Source organism: Bacillus rossius, chromosome 14 (genome assembly GCF_032445375.1).
Source record: "Bacillus rossius redtenbacheri isolate Brsri chromosome 14, Brsri_v3, whole genome shotgun sequence".
NCBI classification, from domain to species: Eukaryota; Metazoa; Arthropoda; class Insecta; order Phasmatodea; family Bacillidae; genus Bacillus; species Bacillus rossius.
Genome location: NC_086341.1, coordinates 24,171,310 through 24,188,557, shown reverse-complemented (window position 1 = coordinate 24,188,557; position 17,248 = coordinate 24,171,310). Strand labels below are relative to the sequence as shown.

Sequence of the window (17,248 nt, the reverse complement as noted above, 5' to 3'; positions counted from 1 at the left end):
CCTCGGTGGCACTTCATTTTCCTCCTTGTTTCCCCTCTGCCCCTTTTTCTTTTTACACCCCTTCCTTTGGTTTTGCACAGCGCATCTTGGTGGCTTAAATACGCTGTAACCCACCATTCTGATCTTATCACGTAACAGTAGTTACATGAGCTAGTAGCGAGGTGGCACACGGTTCGCGACTGAGGTGAGTCTTGGCAGTTTCATTAATTTCTGTTTGTTGGTCTGCATAGAAGTGGTGGTCACGCGGGTCAACTAAACGTTATTGCAACTTAATTTGGGTTTTCCAAATTCTTGTTTTGGCCTACCAACTCCTAAATCTAGTTTGGTTATAGCTCTGTTCGTGCCTGCAGGTCCTGATGTGTAAACTGTCTTGCTCATGTAAGCCATGATGAATCTCAGTGCACTTCCCGGCCAGTTACCTTTCATTTTTGTCATTTTTCATAGGGTTATGCCCCGTTGGACTAGATCCCTTTGTACGATCTATGTTTACCATGTTTAACCTACTTTTAAGAGCACATTTTCATGACTACTGTGTAAAGATGACAGGATATATTGCTCAGTATTTCTTACCCCTTGAGTGATGCGTGCGCGCACACTTTTTGCAATCTTGTTTAATGTTTGAATTTATCTAGTGCTCAGTATTATAGTCATTAATAGTACAGGGACGTACAAGTATGTGTGTCTCAAGCTCGTTTAATATCAGCCTTAACGAGTTTTGATAATTTGTCAACTTGAAACGTGTTGCTTTGCTTTGGTAACACACATAAAGTAAGATTTTTACATTTTACAGTTTATTAATACTGTTTGCTTCTTATGAGCTTGTGTCTCTTAATTTTTTGAAAGTATCTGTAACTGTATCACTGGCTGTATGTTTCTGTAACTGTATCACTGGCTGTATGTTATACAAAAATAAAAAATAATAAACCCATAAATATGAAAATAACCAACAAAAATTTAGTCAAACTTAGTGTGAAATGACGCTAGTTCTGCAGATCATCATCATAGAGTAGGACACATCACAAATAACACAAGATGATACTGCCAACTGGGTACAACTTAATGGTTACAAACATTATTCTTTACGGCATAGTTCCATTCACGTTCTCTTAAACATGTCCTTGTGTCCTTGTGTGTGTGTGTGTGTGTGTATTCATTTTGTTGTAATTTTCCATATTTATTTTTATGTTTATGAAATTGTATTTTTGTATGGTGCCTACCATTTAAGGCTTCTCAGCTGTCGGTAAGCGCATCACAAACCCAAATAAATAAATACGTTAAATTACCATTGTTTTTTTACTTCTTTCACGAAGAAGAATATTGGGCTTGAAATATAGTAAACATAGGAACAGAAGGAAACTGCAAATAAGAGTGTATGGCACGCAACTGCAGATTTTAAATCATGATTTATGAATTCTGGAGAAAGAAGATGATTTACCACTGAATGGTTGAAGATAATGGGTAAATACACAACAAACAAAATGCTTAGGAATGAAGTGATTGCTAAAACAAAATTTGGCTCCAAACATTTAGAGCATGCCACTCAGTTTGGCTCTAACTATGACCTGTCTGGCTGCTTTGGCACAGTAACACAACTCTTCGGCTAGCACGAGATTCAAATACCCTCCAAAAAATGATACCTGAAGATCAAAATTTAGACCCTCTGCTGTATTACTGGCAGTCGAGAGAAAAACAGAGCTATATCTGATTGTCTACCAAAATCCTGGTGAAACAATTTCAAGACTTTTTCCGGACCTTATAAAAAAAATTCCTTACAACTTATAAATTTTACCATTGTAAAATTGTTAACCAGTATGTTACCTATGTGAAATTCTTTCTAAATTAAGTAATTCATGTTCTACAAATTGCTTTTAATGCACTTAAATATTTTTAAGTCAGGTAAATTGCTGAACTGGAGCCATACAAACAATTGAAATATAATTACTGGCAGACATACGTATGTATGTACCCAAACAGTCTACATTCATATAAGCCCATGTGTTATAGAAATTACCTCCCTCTCTCCCTTAAGCTACAACCGAATACACCCTCGGTTGAAATACTGACTAGTGACAAAGTTAAAAAAATTAGTTTAGTCTAATGGTCATCCACCTGATAAGCCTTTTATAATAAACTTAAAGCTGATATATCTGTGATAGTTTAAATTACACAGTAAGGTACTGTTCATGCAATGCAAGTGGCATGCACAAAGTATGCAATAAGCCAAGTTTACACCTAAGCCACACAAGAAAATCAAGAAAATTTTGGAACGTTACCTGGATTTCCAGAAGCGGTGGAATGTAAGAGCAGAGACATGAGCCATTTCCTTCCATGCTAAGTCATGCAACTTACAGAGAACAGGATCTGACTATCAGCACCAGTCAGTCATGTGACTTGCTGTGCTTCAAATACAGTATCAAGAAAGAAAACTGTTATGCAATACTTTGACGATAATAAAACCATGCTGACTTTAATCCTACTTTTTAAAAAGGACTGAAGCATAGTGGTTACTGATACAGTGCATAAAATTTTCAAAAATTAAATTAACCTTGTGCTAGGGATCATTTTAGTAAAGAAATTTTATTCTTCTGCAATCTGTCCAATTTGGATTGATGGCTGTAAGTTAAACATATTCTATTTCATGGATTAAAGTTTTGTAAGAATTTCTTGATACAACTGTATAATATACTTCCTGAGAAACAAGTCCCAGTAAGACTAAGGCTTGTACAATAGGAGAGCTACTAACAGTAGTAAAAAAAAGTAATGATTTCAAAGTGGCATATTCTACAGAAAATATAATTTCATTTCACTAAAATTATTACCAAAATAATTAATTTAAAAATTCATGAAGTAGTACAAATTAATCTTTACTATATTATTGAGGCTGAACTTTGATTTCTATATAAAAATATAACATGCTAGTGAATGCCCCTTTTAAAAAATAAAATTAAAACAATAAATAATTTTTCTCATGCAAGAAAACAAGCAAGAATAGTTTGGCAAATAATGTTAAAATAAAGCATTACTAAAAAAAAGAAAGATTAATGAACAGTTATTGCAGAAAAAAGTTAAGTCAATTATAGCGCTAAGAACTATAAAATAGTGCTTAAGCTTTTTGAAATGCTCATAATTGTAAAACAGGCCTACAGTTTAAACAGAAATGAGTTTTCAACAAATATATATTGATATTAAGTTTTTTCTGTTCAAGTACGTTAAGTAAGCCACTTACCTGATGATCCTATGAACTTAACACCACCTTAAAAAAAAACAAAAAAGAAAAAAAAAACTACTGACAGCTAAGCTACACACAGTAAGTAGCAGTTGCACAGTGAAATCTATTTCAGTCACCTCTACACTAGTTTGGACGCTACAATGTTCCAACTACATGTATAAAGACACAAAGTTTAACATGCTTCAACACAATATGGTAGGAAAATTCACAGCTCCACTCAGTAGCATCACAAGATATTAATAGCCATAAAAAAAGTATTGACGGACAGAGAAATGCACTTCAAGCATATTTAAAGATTATAAAAGAAAAACTTTTATTTTATGAACAATTTAAAGCTGATATTTCTCATCTCACAGGAGTTTTTACTTTTTAAGCAACTTAAGTTTTTTTGATAAAAATTTCCTCCAATAAACACAAGGATTTTGAAAAAATTTCCTACCATTTTATATAAGTGTAAATTAAAACAAATTGATGGTTATATTAGTGTTTGATTTGAAAATAGCGCAGCATGCAAACATTTTAGGAATTCACAACAAGCCAGAAGCACACACAGGAGTTTGGCTGCAACTTCCCAATCACTCAAAGTCAAAAGCGTATTTTTCAGTAATGCACGTAAGTCACCATAAACACATTCTGCCTCCATAGCTGTGAAAACCACACAGAGATACCTGAGGGTTATTAAGCATGAACAAGGGTACTCACACACACTGGAACCGACTACGTACGACTAGAGATCCTGGGTAGTCGCACAACCGACATGAGACGAAGACCGGTAGTACACCCGATGGAAATTGATTCAGTCGTCTGACTGTCAAGAGTATTGTTCCCTACTTGCGATCAGGTCTCTACTAAGACTGAATGTCAGTGGGTGGCCTGGAGTGTGTGATAACAATCTTACTGATAAGAGAGTGAAGCCATAGATAGTGACCATACTCTGTGAAACAGTTGCAGTGTGTAGCGAGTCAACAAATAATATTGTAAAATAACTGGCTGAATTTGTTACTAGTAATTCACTGATACTGAATTATCATTCTGTTTGAAAATTCAAATAAACAGTTTCCCATGAAAAAGACTGCTAATGTGAGCGATATAAACTTTTTATGATCCCAGTTCAGTAACCACACATTGACTAATAAATTACAACTAAGTTTATACCCAAATGTATTTTTTAACTCAATGCATAGAGATCCTATTGTGTGTTTAACTTAAGCTCTATTTGCCAAACTTGATTCACTTTAACAGTACATAAATTTTGTACTGTTACTTCAAAATCCAAAAATATATATGCTATAAGTTATTCTTAACATCTAAAAAATTTAATTGCTAAAAATGGTTAAAATATTTCAAGTTAATTGATGCATTTACTTTCATCAACTTAAGACACATGGCAAATAATAAATAAAGACAAACTTCAATTTATGAATGGTTGATTATGTTAGCCCTAAATTAGCCAACTTTTACGTACAGCTATGCAATTGGACGATAAAATGATTTCGAAGAGGTATAGGATTGGAAACCACAACTTATCTCAATTAGCTACTAGCACATAGCTGAATTTAAATTCTAAAACAAATCATTGTATCACACAGAGAATCCTCAAACATTCTTGTTCTGGGTTATCTTCTTTGTAGAATTTTTACCAGCAAGTGGTTGATGTGGAAGGGGGTGGAAAAAGGAAAAAAGGGGTGGGGTGCTGGTAGTCCCTTCCACATCCCTACTACTTCTCCATGCTTGACTGGCCAGTTGAAAGACTCTACTTGGTGGAGGTAAAAGGGGAGAGGGTAAAATTTACGTGATTGAAAGATTAAAACAGAGGCTATAAGTATAGTGATAGTATAGGCTGAAGTTTCCTTTTAAGAATTCTGAAAAAAATGTTTTTAATGTGACTTAAAGACCAAACCCAAACCATTTCAACGATGTGGCAACAATGGTTTTGAGGCAGAAACGATCTGAACTTTTTTTCATGAACCAAAGTTGTAGGACAGAACTGTGAAACGCCAGCTAATCTAGACATATTAGCAAGCTGGGATGATTATTAAAAGACAGTAGCCTATTTCCAATTTTTAGTGAACAGCTTACCATAATTAAATTATTAAGTATTTTAATTGCTATAACAGAAGTCTGTTGGTAGTCTTAGGTTATGTTGTCGCACTTAATATGGTCCACCAAAAAAAAAGTGAATATGTCAAATATTTTGGAATTAACTTCAATGGCATGGTTTTTGAAAGCTATATGAAGATTGTTTGTGCGATGTTACAGCATTACCCAAAAATGGCAAATATTGATAAATGACATAAGAATACACAAAAAAAAAAACATTTAAGATAAGTTTCTTAAATCAATTTGTTCCTACTACATCGCTAATCGACCTCTGCATTCATAAAAACAAAAGCCTGTAAAATGATTGCCAATATTAAAATTCTATAAATGAAAAACATTACAATATGTACTTAATAAAATTTTTAGGAAGAATTTATGTAATACCCCCTATTTTGAGACAGCCTATACAGTTACAAGTGAAGGATGACAATATATTCCAGAAAATGCAGGGAATATCAAGCTACAAATAATGCAGGATTATGTACACACAAAAAATATTGAATATTTATCCTATAGAAAATGCAAGTCAACCAAGATTGCGAACATAACAGCTTAAGGAATATGAAACTGACGTCGACCGGGGCTACACCCTCCCTAAGCCCAATGTGCCTCATGTCTCGCCAGGCCCTTCCCCCTCCCATCTCCTCCCGGTTTCAAACCTCCCACTGTCAGGAACCAGTGTGTGTGCGTGCGTGTGTTTGCCCGCCCTGCAAGAGGCGAGTAGAGTCTGTGCCATGCACCCCTAAAATAATATTTTAATTAATATAATTTGTAATTTTACTTATGTAATTGTAATCCCTAGTGTTTTGTTTTCTTTCAGCGTAAGTAACGACGGAGTGGCGCCCTATGCAGCCGTTGCCAGAACTAGCCCCGGCGCGGGCCTCTCTCATTTCAACTAAAACATATATTAAATAGCTTTTTAATTAATGTTTTATCAGGGTAACATGTATAATTTTTAGGTAACTAGTTGTAAAGGGTCTGTTCTTTTACGTGTTCTCTTACACAGTATTCGGCAACTAACGGTAAAAAGGAAGCTTTCTGTCGCCATGACACCCTGGCAAAATCCAGTCTCTCTCGATCGCCACCCGGAGTAGGACGTAGCCGCTACACCTCGTGGACTTCAACCGTTGCATCTCTGATCCGTTAACATTCGTCTGGTATTAATTAATTCTTGGACCTTTTATTTTGCTTCGGGGCCTACTCCGGGAGGTAGACTGTTTTAATAACCATTTAAGTCACCTAGGCGGACATTTTGAACCAGACCATGATTATAACTACTAGGCCAGGACTGGGGTGTATTTGCCCGCCGTAAGCCGATTTATTTGCCGTTGCCACTTAGAAACTGTGATATTGCGAGACGAGAGGGTGATTCAGGTGTAGAATGGAGAGTCAATAAAACCTGAATGAAGTTAAATTTAGTTTTCAAATATAATTAAAAATGGTAGCCCCCAAAACATCACTTTATAAAATCATTTAGGTTGACAGAATCTTATTTACATAGATATTCATACATGCTGAAATTCACAGCCCACCAAGTTACGAGTATAACATTTTAAGACCATCACAACATTTAGCGTGGTGCAGCAAATATTGACTGAATTTACATAACGATTTGAGAAACACAGAATCTGTAATTTGCTTGCAGCTACCGAAATTTGTTTATACTTATGGGAATACTGTATTGAAATGAATGAATTTAAATGCAACAATATTAGGTATGCATGTGTGTTTTATACATCAAACACAAGCCAAGTATATACGTAATTTGTTAATAGTTTGTAACATTTTTAGGTATTACAATCCTATTTTACTGATTCATTAATATAATCATTAAGCAGTTCTTTAATAAAGTGCTTAATTGGGTAGTTTATACATTGATGATTGTTATTTTGTTATAATAATTCAAATGTTATTAAATTTCAGCAGAGCTACCATACTATTATATGACATGACTTTTACTGCAGCAATATTTAATTGTGCCATAGTGCTTAAGAACTTACCTTCACAAATAAGATGTGAATAAAAAACTAAATCAGCTAAAAGATAAAACAATTAACATGCTCAAAACAAACACACAACAGTAATTGTTCACAATTCTTTCTAAACTATTAATAAGCTCTATTATCTCATTTGATTATCATTGGACATCAACAGTAAATGAAATGCAACTTTCTGAGCTAATTTTTTTTTATGTAAACAAAATGAGGGCAATTAGTTAACAAACTATTTCAGTCGTTAAATTTTAGAGACAATAATCAGTCTGCTGAAAACATAGCTTTGAAAGTAACATACCAAGCATTAACAATAAAGTATTAACCAATAAAAAATGGAATAAATAACTGGACAGTTAAAACTGTTCTGTGCATCTGAAAGACATTACCTTGATGCCATTCCATATTTCATACAATCTTAATAATGTTTTTATGTAGATGTTCTCACAGCAACTAAACACTATAGGCTACAATTCATGGGAGTCAGGCGGTCACTATTCCTAATGGAAATGCCTCAGCAAGCAAACAAAGATAACCCTGATCAAAGTTTAAACTTGTACAGAAGTCACAAAAATAAGTGCCGGTAGATAATGTTACTACATTATATAAACCAAAACAAAAACTTTAGTCATAAGCAAACAATAAAAAAAAATGCATATAGTTGAATTAATTTTATACACTTTTTAAACACATTAAATCTCTAGAAATATTTTTAAAATTACAACAAAATATGTTGTTCTAGACCAAGAGAGATGAAAAAGATACAAGAGTACTGAAAAACATTTGAAAATTTTCAAATGACTAAAGGATAATCAGTAGTAAAAGTAACAAGAAAATTCTTTTTTTTTTTTTTTTTTAATTTGTATATAGTTATAATAAATTTTTTCATTTTAATTGACATGTTAATTTACAATCAATTTTGTGTGTTTACCACACGACTTTTCGAGGGACAAACTTGGCTTTCTATGATATTTACTAAACATTATTTATAATTTCTAGCAGGAAGATGTTTATTCCTATGCACCCTTGCCCAAACATCTAGGCTAACTGATTTGTCTACAGCAAACTGACTTTGATACAGTTTACAAGAAATTATGTAAGATAGTTACATAGTATTTCAATTAAGGGGTTTTGTTCATAATTTTAAAATAAATCTATAATGTAACAATAATAATTTTAATAAATGATTTTATAAAATTAAAGAGTGAAATGTAAAGGTCAAATTATATTTCAATTCTAGTATGAAAATAGAGCATGTAAAAGTGTGAAAAATGGTTTTTAACAACAACATTTTGTATGTGGCTTATGTCATGCTAATTTTTACGATACCTTTATTAAACCAACTAAAAATCTGGTTTTCCAAAAAGTCTAGAGCCTGAGATTTTCAGTATTTTTGTGAAACTATTTTTATTTATTTATGAATGACATCCTAGAAATAAAATATTTTATGACAAAGGCTACATAGAAATGGTTAATAACAAATTGTGTAACACATGATTTCATGCTCTGAATCCATGCAAGCACTGAAATGAAAATTGGCAGTTAAGGTTCTCAAAACCTTTATAGAACACATTAATATGTGATAAAACAACTAAGAAAATCCAACTACAGTTACATTACTAATTCAATTAAAACCACTGGTAAAATTAAAAAAATTATAAATGTAAAATAAATAAGTGAAACTACTCTCTTGAGCTACAATTATTCAATACGAGGAAACCATTCTATAACAACTCCTGGAATTGTAAAAGTTAGTTATTTTTCAAGACACACATGATATATTGCTTGAATTTTTTGTTTTTTTAATAAATTATTTTGAAAAAAAAAATGTTCAAAACTGAAATTACAAATGTTAAATTCTACGTACAATGTATTCACGATAATGAGCACTTGTGATTTTGTTATTTATTGTGCCTCTGAACTATAGCGTTCATACACCAACATTATGAAGGCAATGTATGACACACCCGGCTTTTGGTTCAGTTTGTTTACATTCATTACATGCTAGTAAAGGAGGACTTGTAGATCCAACCCACCTCATTCTCTTTATCACAGTAAAATACCGTAACTTGAAATAAAATTGTGATCTGAATATTTGACCCTTTTTTTCATTTAAAAAAATTTTTCACACTATTCTGAATTATTTCTTAAGGTATTGCCAATTTATATGATGTAATGTAAAAACACCTTAACTGAATTAATAACAATGACAATAACAACAAATGCAAGGAAGTACAATGTGGATGTGATATTTATACCATGGCAATGTATATACTGATTAGATACAGTTGTGTTTGTCATGTTTTGGCTATCTCTCTTTAACGTGAATTGCATATGCATCTTACGTTTACTGTTGTGAGTTTATATTATCTTGTGAGTTTATGCTTAGTGACTTTCATTTGAATGTTCTTGTGGATATGGCAGCAATGCTAAGAGCCTCGTTTTGTCATTGCACTCCGCGGGCGCCAGAGTTATTAATCATTCCTTGCCTTACGTTATTGTTCTGCTCATGTTGTCCTAAACATATGACATATATCAGCATAAACTTTTGAGATGTCTTTGGGTGCGTAACTAACCTTAACCCTAGCCGTGGCGTCAGGGATGCTTGGTTCGGGCTCGCGAATCACTAGAGCTGGGTCTGACCTTCAACTTGTGTATGCTGATGGATCAGTTAACCCACACATGTTACCTAGTAATTTTCCTTGGTTTCGAGTCACACCTTGGCAATTTGTTGGTATATTGAGAATTGCAAAATATTTTTAGTGGAGTCTTATAGGGCTTTAATGTGAGAGGCACTTAAGATTTATTTTGATGCTCCACAATTCAGAGCATGCACAGTAAATTATGTCACTCTGTAATGTTTTGAAGCGAGTTATAGTTAGTTAGTCTGTAATTAATGATTTGTACGTCATGCTATTGGAATGCCTTATAGCTAGTGTTATCATTCAGTATTTATTACGGATAATTCATTGAGTTTTTGTAGTATGTACAGCCACATTAATATTGTTAAACACATAAAATAAATGTAACTATTTACAGGTGACAATTTTAATTACAAGTTGAATATATAGTTGATGTTTATTATAGGGCAAATCCAAGAATGACATTGATAGGGCTGTAATTTGCTTGTTGTACCATGCCTCAAAGAACATATATTAAGTGATTGTGTAATATGTAAAGATAAACTTTGGTATCGTGTGATTCACTTATGAATCTGATAGATGGGTCTAACCTCTTAAAAATATATCATGAAATAAATATTACATCTTGCAAAGTATTCCCATTGCCTTTTCCTTATAATATGCGATTTATTATCAGAACTTTTCGCTGAACTTGCTCCACTGTGGGTATCAGAACCGAGCCCCTGTTGGGAAGTGTAAACTGTCAATCGTAACCTCACAGGATTTGAAAGCTGTTTGGACATTCTTTGGAATCCGAGGTGGTTTCACACTTAAACCTGATACATGATAGTTTCAAACCATGAAGTATCCTGTCATCCCAATCTGAATGACATGATATCATTACACGCAAAGCAGGCATGTCTATGACTGTGATACCAAAACGGCAAGTTCCGATTCACTCAAACCATTCACCATTTACTTTCTAAATACACAATCTTTTTTTAAATTATTTATATGCAAAAATGTCCTAGATTTACATTTTCTACTTGATCTTCCATCGTCTTAGGACGTCAGGACAAGCTTGGGACAAAAGTTCAAAATCATGAACTATCTCGAACATGGAATGCAAAGACCTATTGAGCTACTGCCACTCCTACCATGTAGTTACAGGGTCACAAGGAACAATAAGCGAACTTCGGACGTAGATTCAGATATCATTTTGTAGACAAGGTCTTTATATTTATAGATATCTTATTTCTGTTCAGATGGAATTACTAATTGTGAGCTGGTAACCTCAGACCACTTGCAAAAAATAAATCTTTTACAGAGGAACCAAATAATTGAAATCTATCTACTAAATACTGCCACTATAATATACAGTTCTAACTCGCTCAAATTTTTTATTCTTCTGCTTAGTTGACAACAGAGTTTTCTTGCTGTGTGGCCATTACTGGCATTTGACAAGCCACAAGTAAAGCAATAATATCAATGCAAAAAACAAAAAGTCAGAGAATGTAAAATTAAATCATTATAACAGATGAAATACACTGGGGATGGATAGAAACATGTTCATAAAACATGTAATTTGATTTAAATTTCATAGGCCCTTTTTGGAATGTGTAACACGGACTGTACAAAACATATTTGATTTTGTAAATTTGTCTCCTATTATGGATACATGCAAGCAAACAATTATGGTTATAAAAACATGTCTCTGCATTTTCCATTCCAACGCATTTCTTTTCTAACTTAGCATTGAAACAAGGCTTCGTGTGTAGCGTGGCACTTCACCACATAGGTAACGATGCCAGAAGCTTAATGAAAAATGCTCTATAACTTTTTACATCATCAGTTATTATCATTTAAATTTATTTTATTTACCATACACCACCACTTTATAATTTGTAGGATGAAATTTAGTTTTCTTGTCCATTAAGAAGGAACAACTAGCAGCACAGACTTTAAAAAAAAAGTGCCACAATATCTAGCATATAGTGTATATCCCGGCTGATAAAAAAACCAAAATGACATTATATTATGAGGCAAACTACAGATAAAGCATAGCATTCATCTGGCTGCTAAATTCACAACGAAACATGCTTACATAGTGAAAAACATGTAGGAATCGTCCTAAAATTGGAATTCAAAAACAACCACCCATCTGTCAAACAATTCACACATGTTTTCATGCCACATAAGGGTGTCCAGACATATCTGTAATAAAATTTCCATTACAATTTTTTTAAAAATTTTTTCTTAAAGAAATAAAGAAAACCAGCCTCAACCATCCCCACATCTAACCAAGGATTATATAACAAAAATGAATACTCAAGCATAATTTTGCATATGCAATTTTTTTTTAAAGTATGTATAACTATGCACTAAAGCATCACATCTGGGTGATGGCAGATGAGGTTCTCTCTTAACAGCAAATTCCCTTACTTTCCAAAACATTTAACATCTTGTTACCATTTTCAGAAAATCCCAGGTTTGACCCCAGCGGGAATCTAACTTGGACAGTCGTAGCACAATTCTAGTGACTTAACCACTTGCACACATCAAACCCTTCTTTTATGTAACCAGAGATACTGAACTAATTACATTCTGCAAGCAGTCACAAAATTTGTCTTGACTTTAAAAAAAATGAGCTAGGCCTACTTTAATTTCATTCCTTCATGCTGACCAACTAAACTTAAGTAAACTAGGAACAAAAAAGTAAAACTCACCTCCGCCTAGATGACTGGAGTACTTAATGGATGATACTTGAAAAGAATAAAACAAGAAAAAAAAATCATGCATAGAAAAACACATGCACTTAAAATTAAATAAGAATCATGCAAAAAAAAGAATAAAAATTGATATAATTACGGTTAACACAAGTGCACGTATACTAAAAACATATCTGTTACAGGAATATGCTAATTGGTTTATTATTTTTCTAAATCAAATGACAGAACACTTTCATAAGGGATGCAGAAATAGGTTATTTTGGCTACGCATTACTTGCAGCATTAATCAAAATACATTAAGTATTATATTATAGTTAGTTTTTTAACACTTAAGAGCTACTTAATTATGCACATTCAAATAAATAAAAACATTTGAGGCTCCATCTCACATTCCTTTACAGGAATCCTTCACTTAAATCCAACAAGTCATTACATACATTCAACATTTACGGTAATCATCTCAAATGTAATAAAAATCTGAAAATGCATTATTCTTCTGTAAAAATGCAAATATATGATTCTATTATTTCATTACCTGAAAAAGAATTTTTTTTTTGGTATCATGTTAATGGAAGGATATGATTTCCGCCATGTTGAATGCTTGCAACAAGATGTTTGCATGTTGTATGAAATATTGCAAATATGATGTAGCCTATCTATTTAGTACTGGTGGTGATTGTCCGATTTCATTAATGTGTTTGAGAGGTTAGACTTACGTACATGATGCTGATTCTTGAAAAAGGAAAAGATTTACTGGGTTAGGTCAGCAACATTAATAAAACTTACTTACAAGATTTATTCACAATTAATGTATCTGATCTGACTTCAGTTAACAAACCAATCGCATGTTATTACAGTATTTTAAGTAACGTATCCAGCCTAACCATACAATTAAAATGGTAAACCACTTGGAATATTGTAATGCTGTTTTAAGGAATTACTCAATAAATGTCTGGAAGCAAAAACAAATATTCTGATTTTATTTACTTTTTTTTTCATGCACCCCTCCCCTGGAAATTACTACATCCACCCATCCTGTGTGTGTCTCATTAATTCCGAAATAATGTTCAGGTAACTTTGAAGATGTGCAATTGCTGCCGGCTAAATTTTAATTTCTGTTCGCTTATTATTAAATTCATACAAGCGAAAGGACTTTAATCATACATCCTATACTGGGGTATATTCTGTAATCCTACACAAAACCAGCTTCTTGCGTTAAGATTTTTTTTTTGTGTGTTTACTGGTGGTTGACATTGTCTGCCATGTTGCACTATTGTGCTGCCTGCATTTTTAGATTGCTCGCAGTTTATCGTTTCTGTCAGTTTTAGGTTTTCTAGTTGGTTACATTTTCAAAATGCATTTTTTTAAAAAGATATATAAATCAAGGGCACAATGTGACATCAGATACTTCTTTAAACAGTAACTCTTAGTATTTGTCTTTAAATATAGCAACTTATTACAGCTTGTTTTAAATTCCAATACACTGTATATTAATTACACTTTTGTATTCAGTTAAAAACTTTCAACAGCTTTTACACAAAGATTTGAAGAAAAAAAAAAAACAAATTTTTTTTTGAACTATTTTCTGTTCTTAAGCTATTTTTTGTGTAATAATTTTAAGCACGGTAGTTCCATATCATGTATTCAAGTTCACCCTTTCATCGTGATGGCATGATCCTGTATACGTTGATCCTGTAGTACATTATGCTTGCTATTTTAATTTTTGTTGAAAAAACATTTGTGATATAACAAATTATGATCACAAAAAGTACACGACAGAAAAAATTCCCACAAAACCTGACAATTTGTTTGTATTATGAAATTTGATTTTTTGTTGCGTCCAGCATCTTTCGATGTAACAGCAAGCATCATCTACCACTGGATCGATGTATACAGGATCATGCCATCCGGATCAAGGGATAAACTTTGATACCTGATACATTTGTAATAATTACCTTAAGAACTTATCCAATCAAATATGTTCTTGTTAATTATTTTTAAATACAATTTCCCTGGTAGTCATAGTTGTTCCCACTATTGAGTTTATTAGAATACAATAAGAATAGCAAAGAGACATTTGTGTAATCTAGAAGTATGTACTAGAATAAATTTTCAATTTTTTTTTAAAGAGCCATTTAAGTCCACATTTAAATAATTAAAAGATGATCACGTAAATACAGTGAATAAAACATAAATTAATCAGTCTAAACATTGATGCAATTTATTTTTTTGGGGGGGGGGGGGGGGATTTCTTATCAGCATATCTGTCACGCCCACATTATTTCATTGATATTGCAGACAGAGCTGTTGGACATGTTGGAATCTTATTTAAATTACATTCCACTGCACTGAAAGCATTATTGTTAACCAAGAAAAAAGCAATTCTTATCACTGATTGATACATCTCCAATAGCACTTCATAAAAGCACTTCTAGGTTAAAGTTTTTAACATACAGTTAACATAATTTAAGTAGGGGCTACAGACTTAACCTGGAGACAAAACTATGTGCATTTTAAAAGCCATCTAAACCCAACCCATGCTTTGAAACTTACAATGCCCGGAGCCTTGTTCATCGTTATGGATTGAGTGCTCAGTTACAGTTCCCGTTGTGGTTATGTCAATCATATCATCGTCTGAACTCAACGAAGCTGAACGAAATTGATGCCCGTTTACAATCTGAAATTAAAAATAAAATTAAAAAATCACCATTACGATCACGTTGCCAAACACAAAATACGATAATCTCTCGGAAGATAAAACGCTTTGTATAAAAAATATGGAGCAGTTCTTGTTTACCTGATCCCCAACTGATTGGTAAGATGACGGGAAGCTCATTGGTATCGACGCATTTCCTTTCAAGGGATCTTTTTCCATATTATTGTAGTTCGGACCACCTACAACAGAAAGCGACCCATTGTAGCATAAACGCGGATAAAAACTGGAAAGTTAGATAACACGACAAACATGACGTATTGTCATGGCGGCTTCACTAGACATTCCAGCAGACGACACCCTTCTGTAAACTATTTCAATGCATTAATGCTAGCAACGTACCATTTTCGTGCTGCTTATAGGGATAACGGAGTAAATTTCAAACCACAAACTCGCACCACTTCAAGAATAACTGGTTTTTACTCCTTACAATTATTAAATAAATAAAATAGAAACGTCAAACTACAGCAACATCCATTGGCCCAAGCGAAAATTGCAGACAGACATACGTCACTCATTATGATATTATTTTAGAAGTTTATTTAAGAAATCATACCAGTATTCAAACAAAATTTAAAAAATATATATAATTTGTTTCAATTTAAAGTAAATACTTTGTATACAAAAATAATTCATTCAAGAATTTCAAAAATTTAAAATTTTGACTTAACCTGCCCATAATGTGTACTAATACGTTCTCTACTCTCACCTTATTTATTCAGTGTAAATATAAAAATTGTATTTTAAATACAAGTCTTTCAGAAAAATAAAATATATAGTTGTAAAACGTTTTAATTATGTTCGAGCATACTACTTTTTTAATCCTCGAAAATTTTGAAGATTGAGAGCAAAGTGATTCAAGTAAAAAAAATTTGTTAATGCCTATGATGCACCCTTGGATTCAAGAGTTTTTATCATTAGTAATTGGTATCCTTAATTTGTAATTAGACTTCGTTTAGAAAAAATTCATTAATTATATGCATGCTTTAAGCTGATAGCTGTTATTTGCAAAAAACAATTTTCCCTGTGGAACTATTAGGGTTCAATAGTAGGCTAACAATGTGACGCCATCCCCGCTACCTCTGACTATTTAGACGTGATTTTTGCCCGGGTTCGTGATCTCAGGGAAGGTTCGGCCTTGTGGCTAGAGGTAGGGGTTAACGCAGTAGGGCCCCCCGAGCTGTTATGGCCACTCGGGATGCCTGAAGAATAACACAAAGTTTAGTTGGTGAATTTAATACAGCACAGCCCAATACATGGTGCTGCCCATTCTGGCCGTAATGGTTTGCCCGACGTGACTAGTCACACGCGCAGCTCACTTCCTCAGTGGCGGCTCACGGTTTTAATGCGCGTGAGGGGCGGACTTGTACACGTGATGCGATAGTTACAAAATACACTCTGACATGGCGCACAATATCTTGACGAACAATACACTTCACTATTACCTAGCTCTTAATAAACTGGGCTAGCAGCACGTAGGCCCGTGTCTCCGGCGACTCTACGTGATGTCTAGATGTGTCCCAGGGACTGAATCGTTATTATGTTTGGCGGCTCAATGCCGTACGACGATGATACATAAACCCTGACGTGACAGATAACACTTGGACGAACAACTATTTCACTAATACATTACATTTAATAAACTGGGCTAGCGACACGTAGGCCCGTGTCTCCGGCGACTCTACGTGATGTCTAGATGTGTCCCAGGGACTGAATCGTTTTAATGTTCGATGGCACGCGTCGCCTGCTGGCTGCCGCGTGCGGGCCAAAACTATGTAGCCAGTAGGCTATGTTGGGGCGTGAAGCGCCGACGTAAATTCACATAAACTCCCCACAGTACTTACGTATGACGTAGAACACTCATC

At 33.6% G+C, this 17,248-nt stretch overlaps 1 protein-coding gene across 6 annotated transcripts in view; it reads right to left on the bottom strand.

Annotated features, from left to right (window-relative positions):
* The window catches only part of LOC134538721 (H(+)/Cl(-) exchange transporter 5), a 53,785-nt gene extending 37,886 nt beyond the window's left edge, over window positions 1–15,899 (bottom strand). For 2 of the 6 annotated variants that reach the window (XM_063380171.1, XM_063380172.1), the window contains exons 1-5: window positions 15,726–15,885; window positions 15,468–15,565; window positions 15,224–15,347; window positions 12,668–12,703; window positions 3,227–3,253 (exon numbers count right to left, since the gene is read on the bottom strand). In XM_063380171.1, coding sequence (XP_063236241.1) covers window positions 3,227–3,253; window positions 12,668–12,703; window positions 15,224–15,347; window positions 15,468–15,545 — 265 coding nt within the window. In that variant the 5' untranslated portion in view covers window positions 15,546–15,565; window positions 15,726–15,885. Of the gene's footprint in view, window positions 1–3,226; window positions 3,254–12,667; window positions 12,704–15,223; window positions 15,348–15,467; window positions 15,672–15,725 lie in introns of those variants that run through there. The other 4 variants (XM_063380174.1, XM_063380173.1, XM_063380176.1 and 1 more) reach the window with 4 other exon arrangements.
* Between the last annotated feature and the right edge of the window lie 1,349 nt (window positions 15,900–17,248).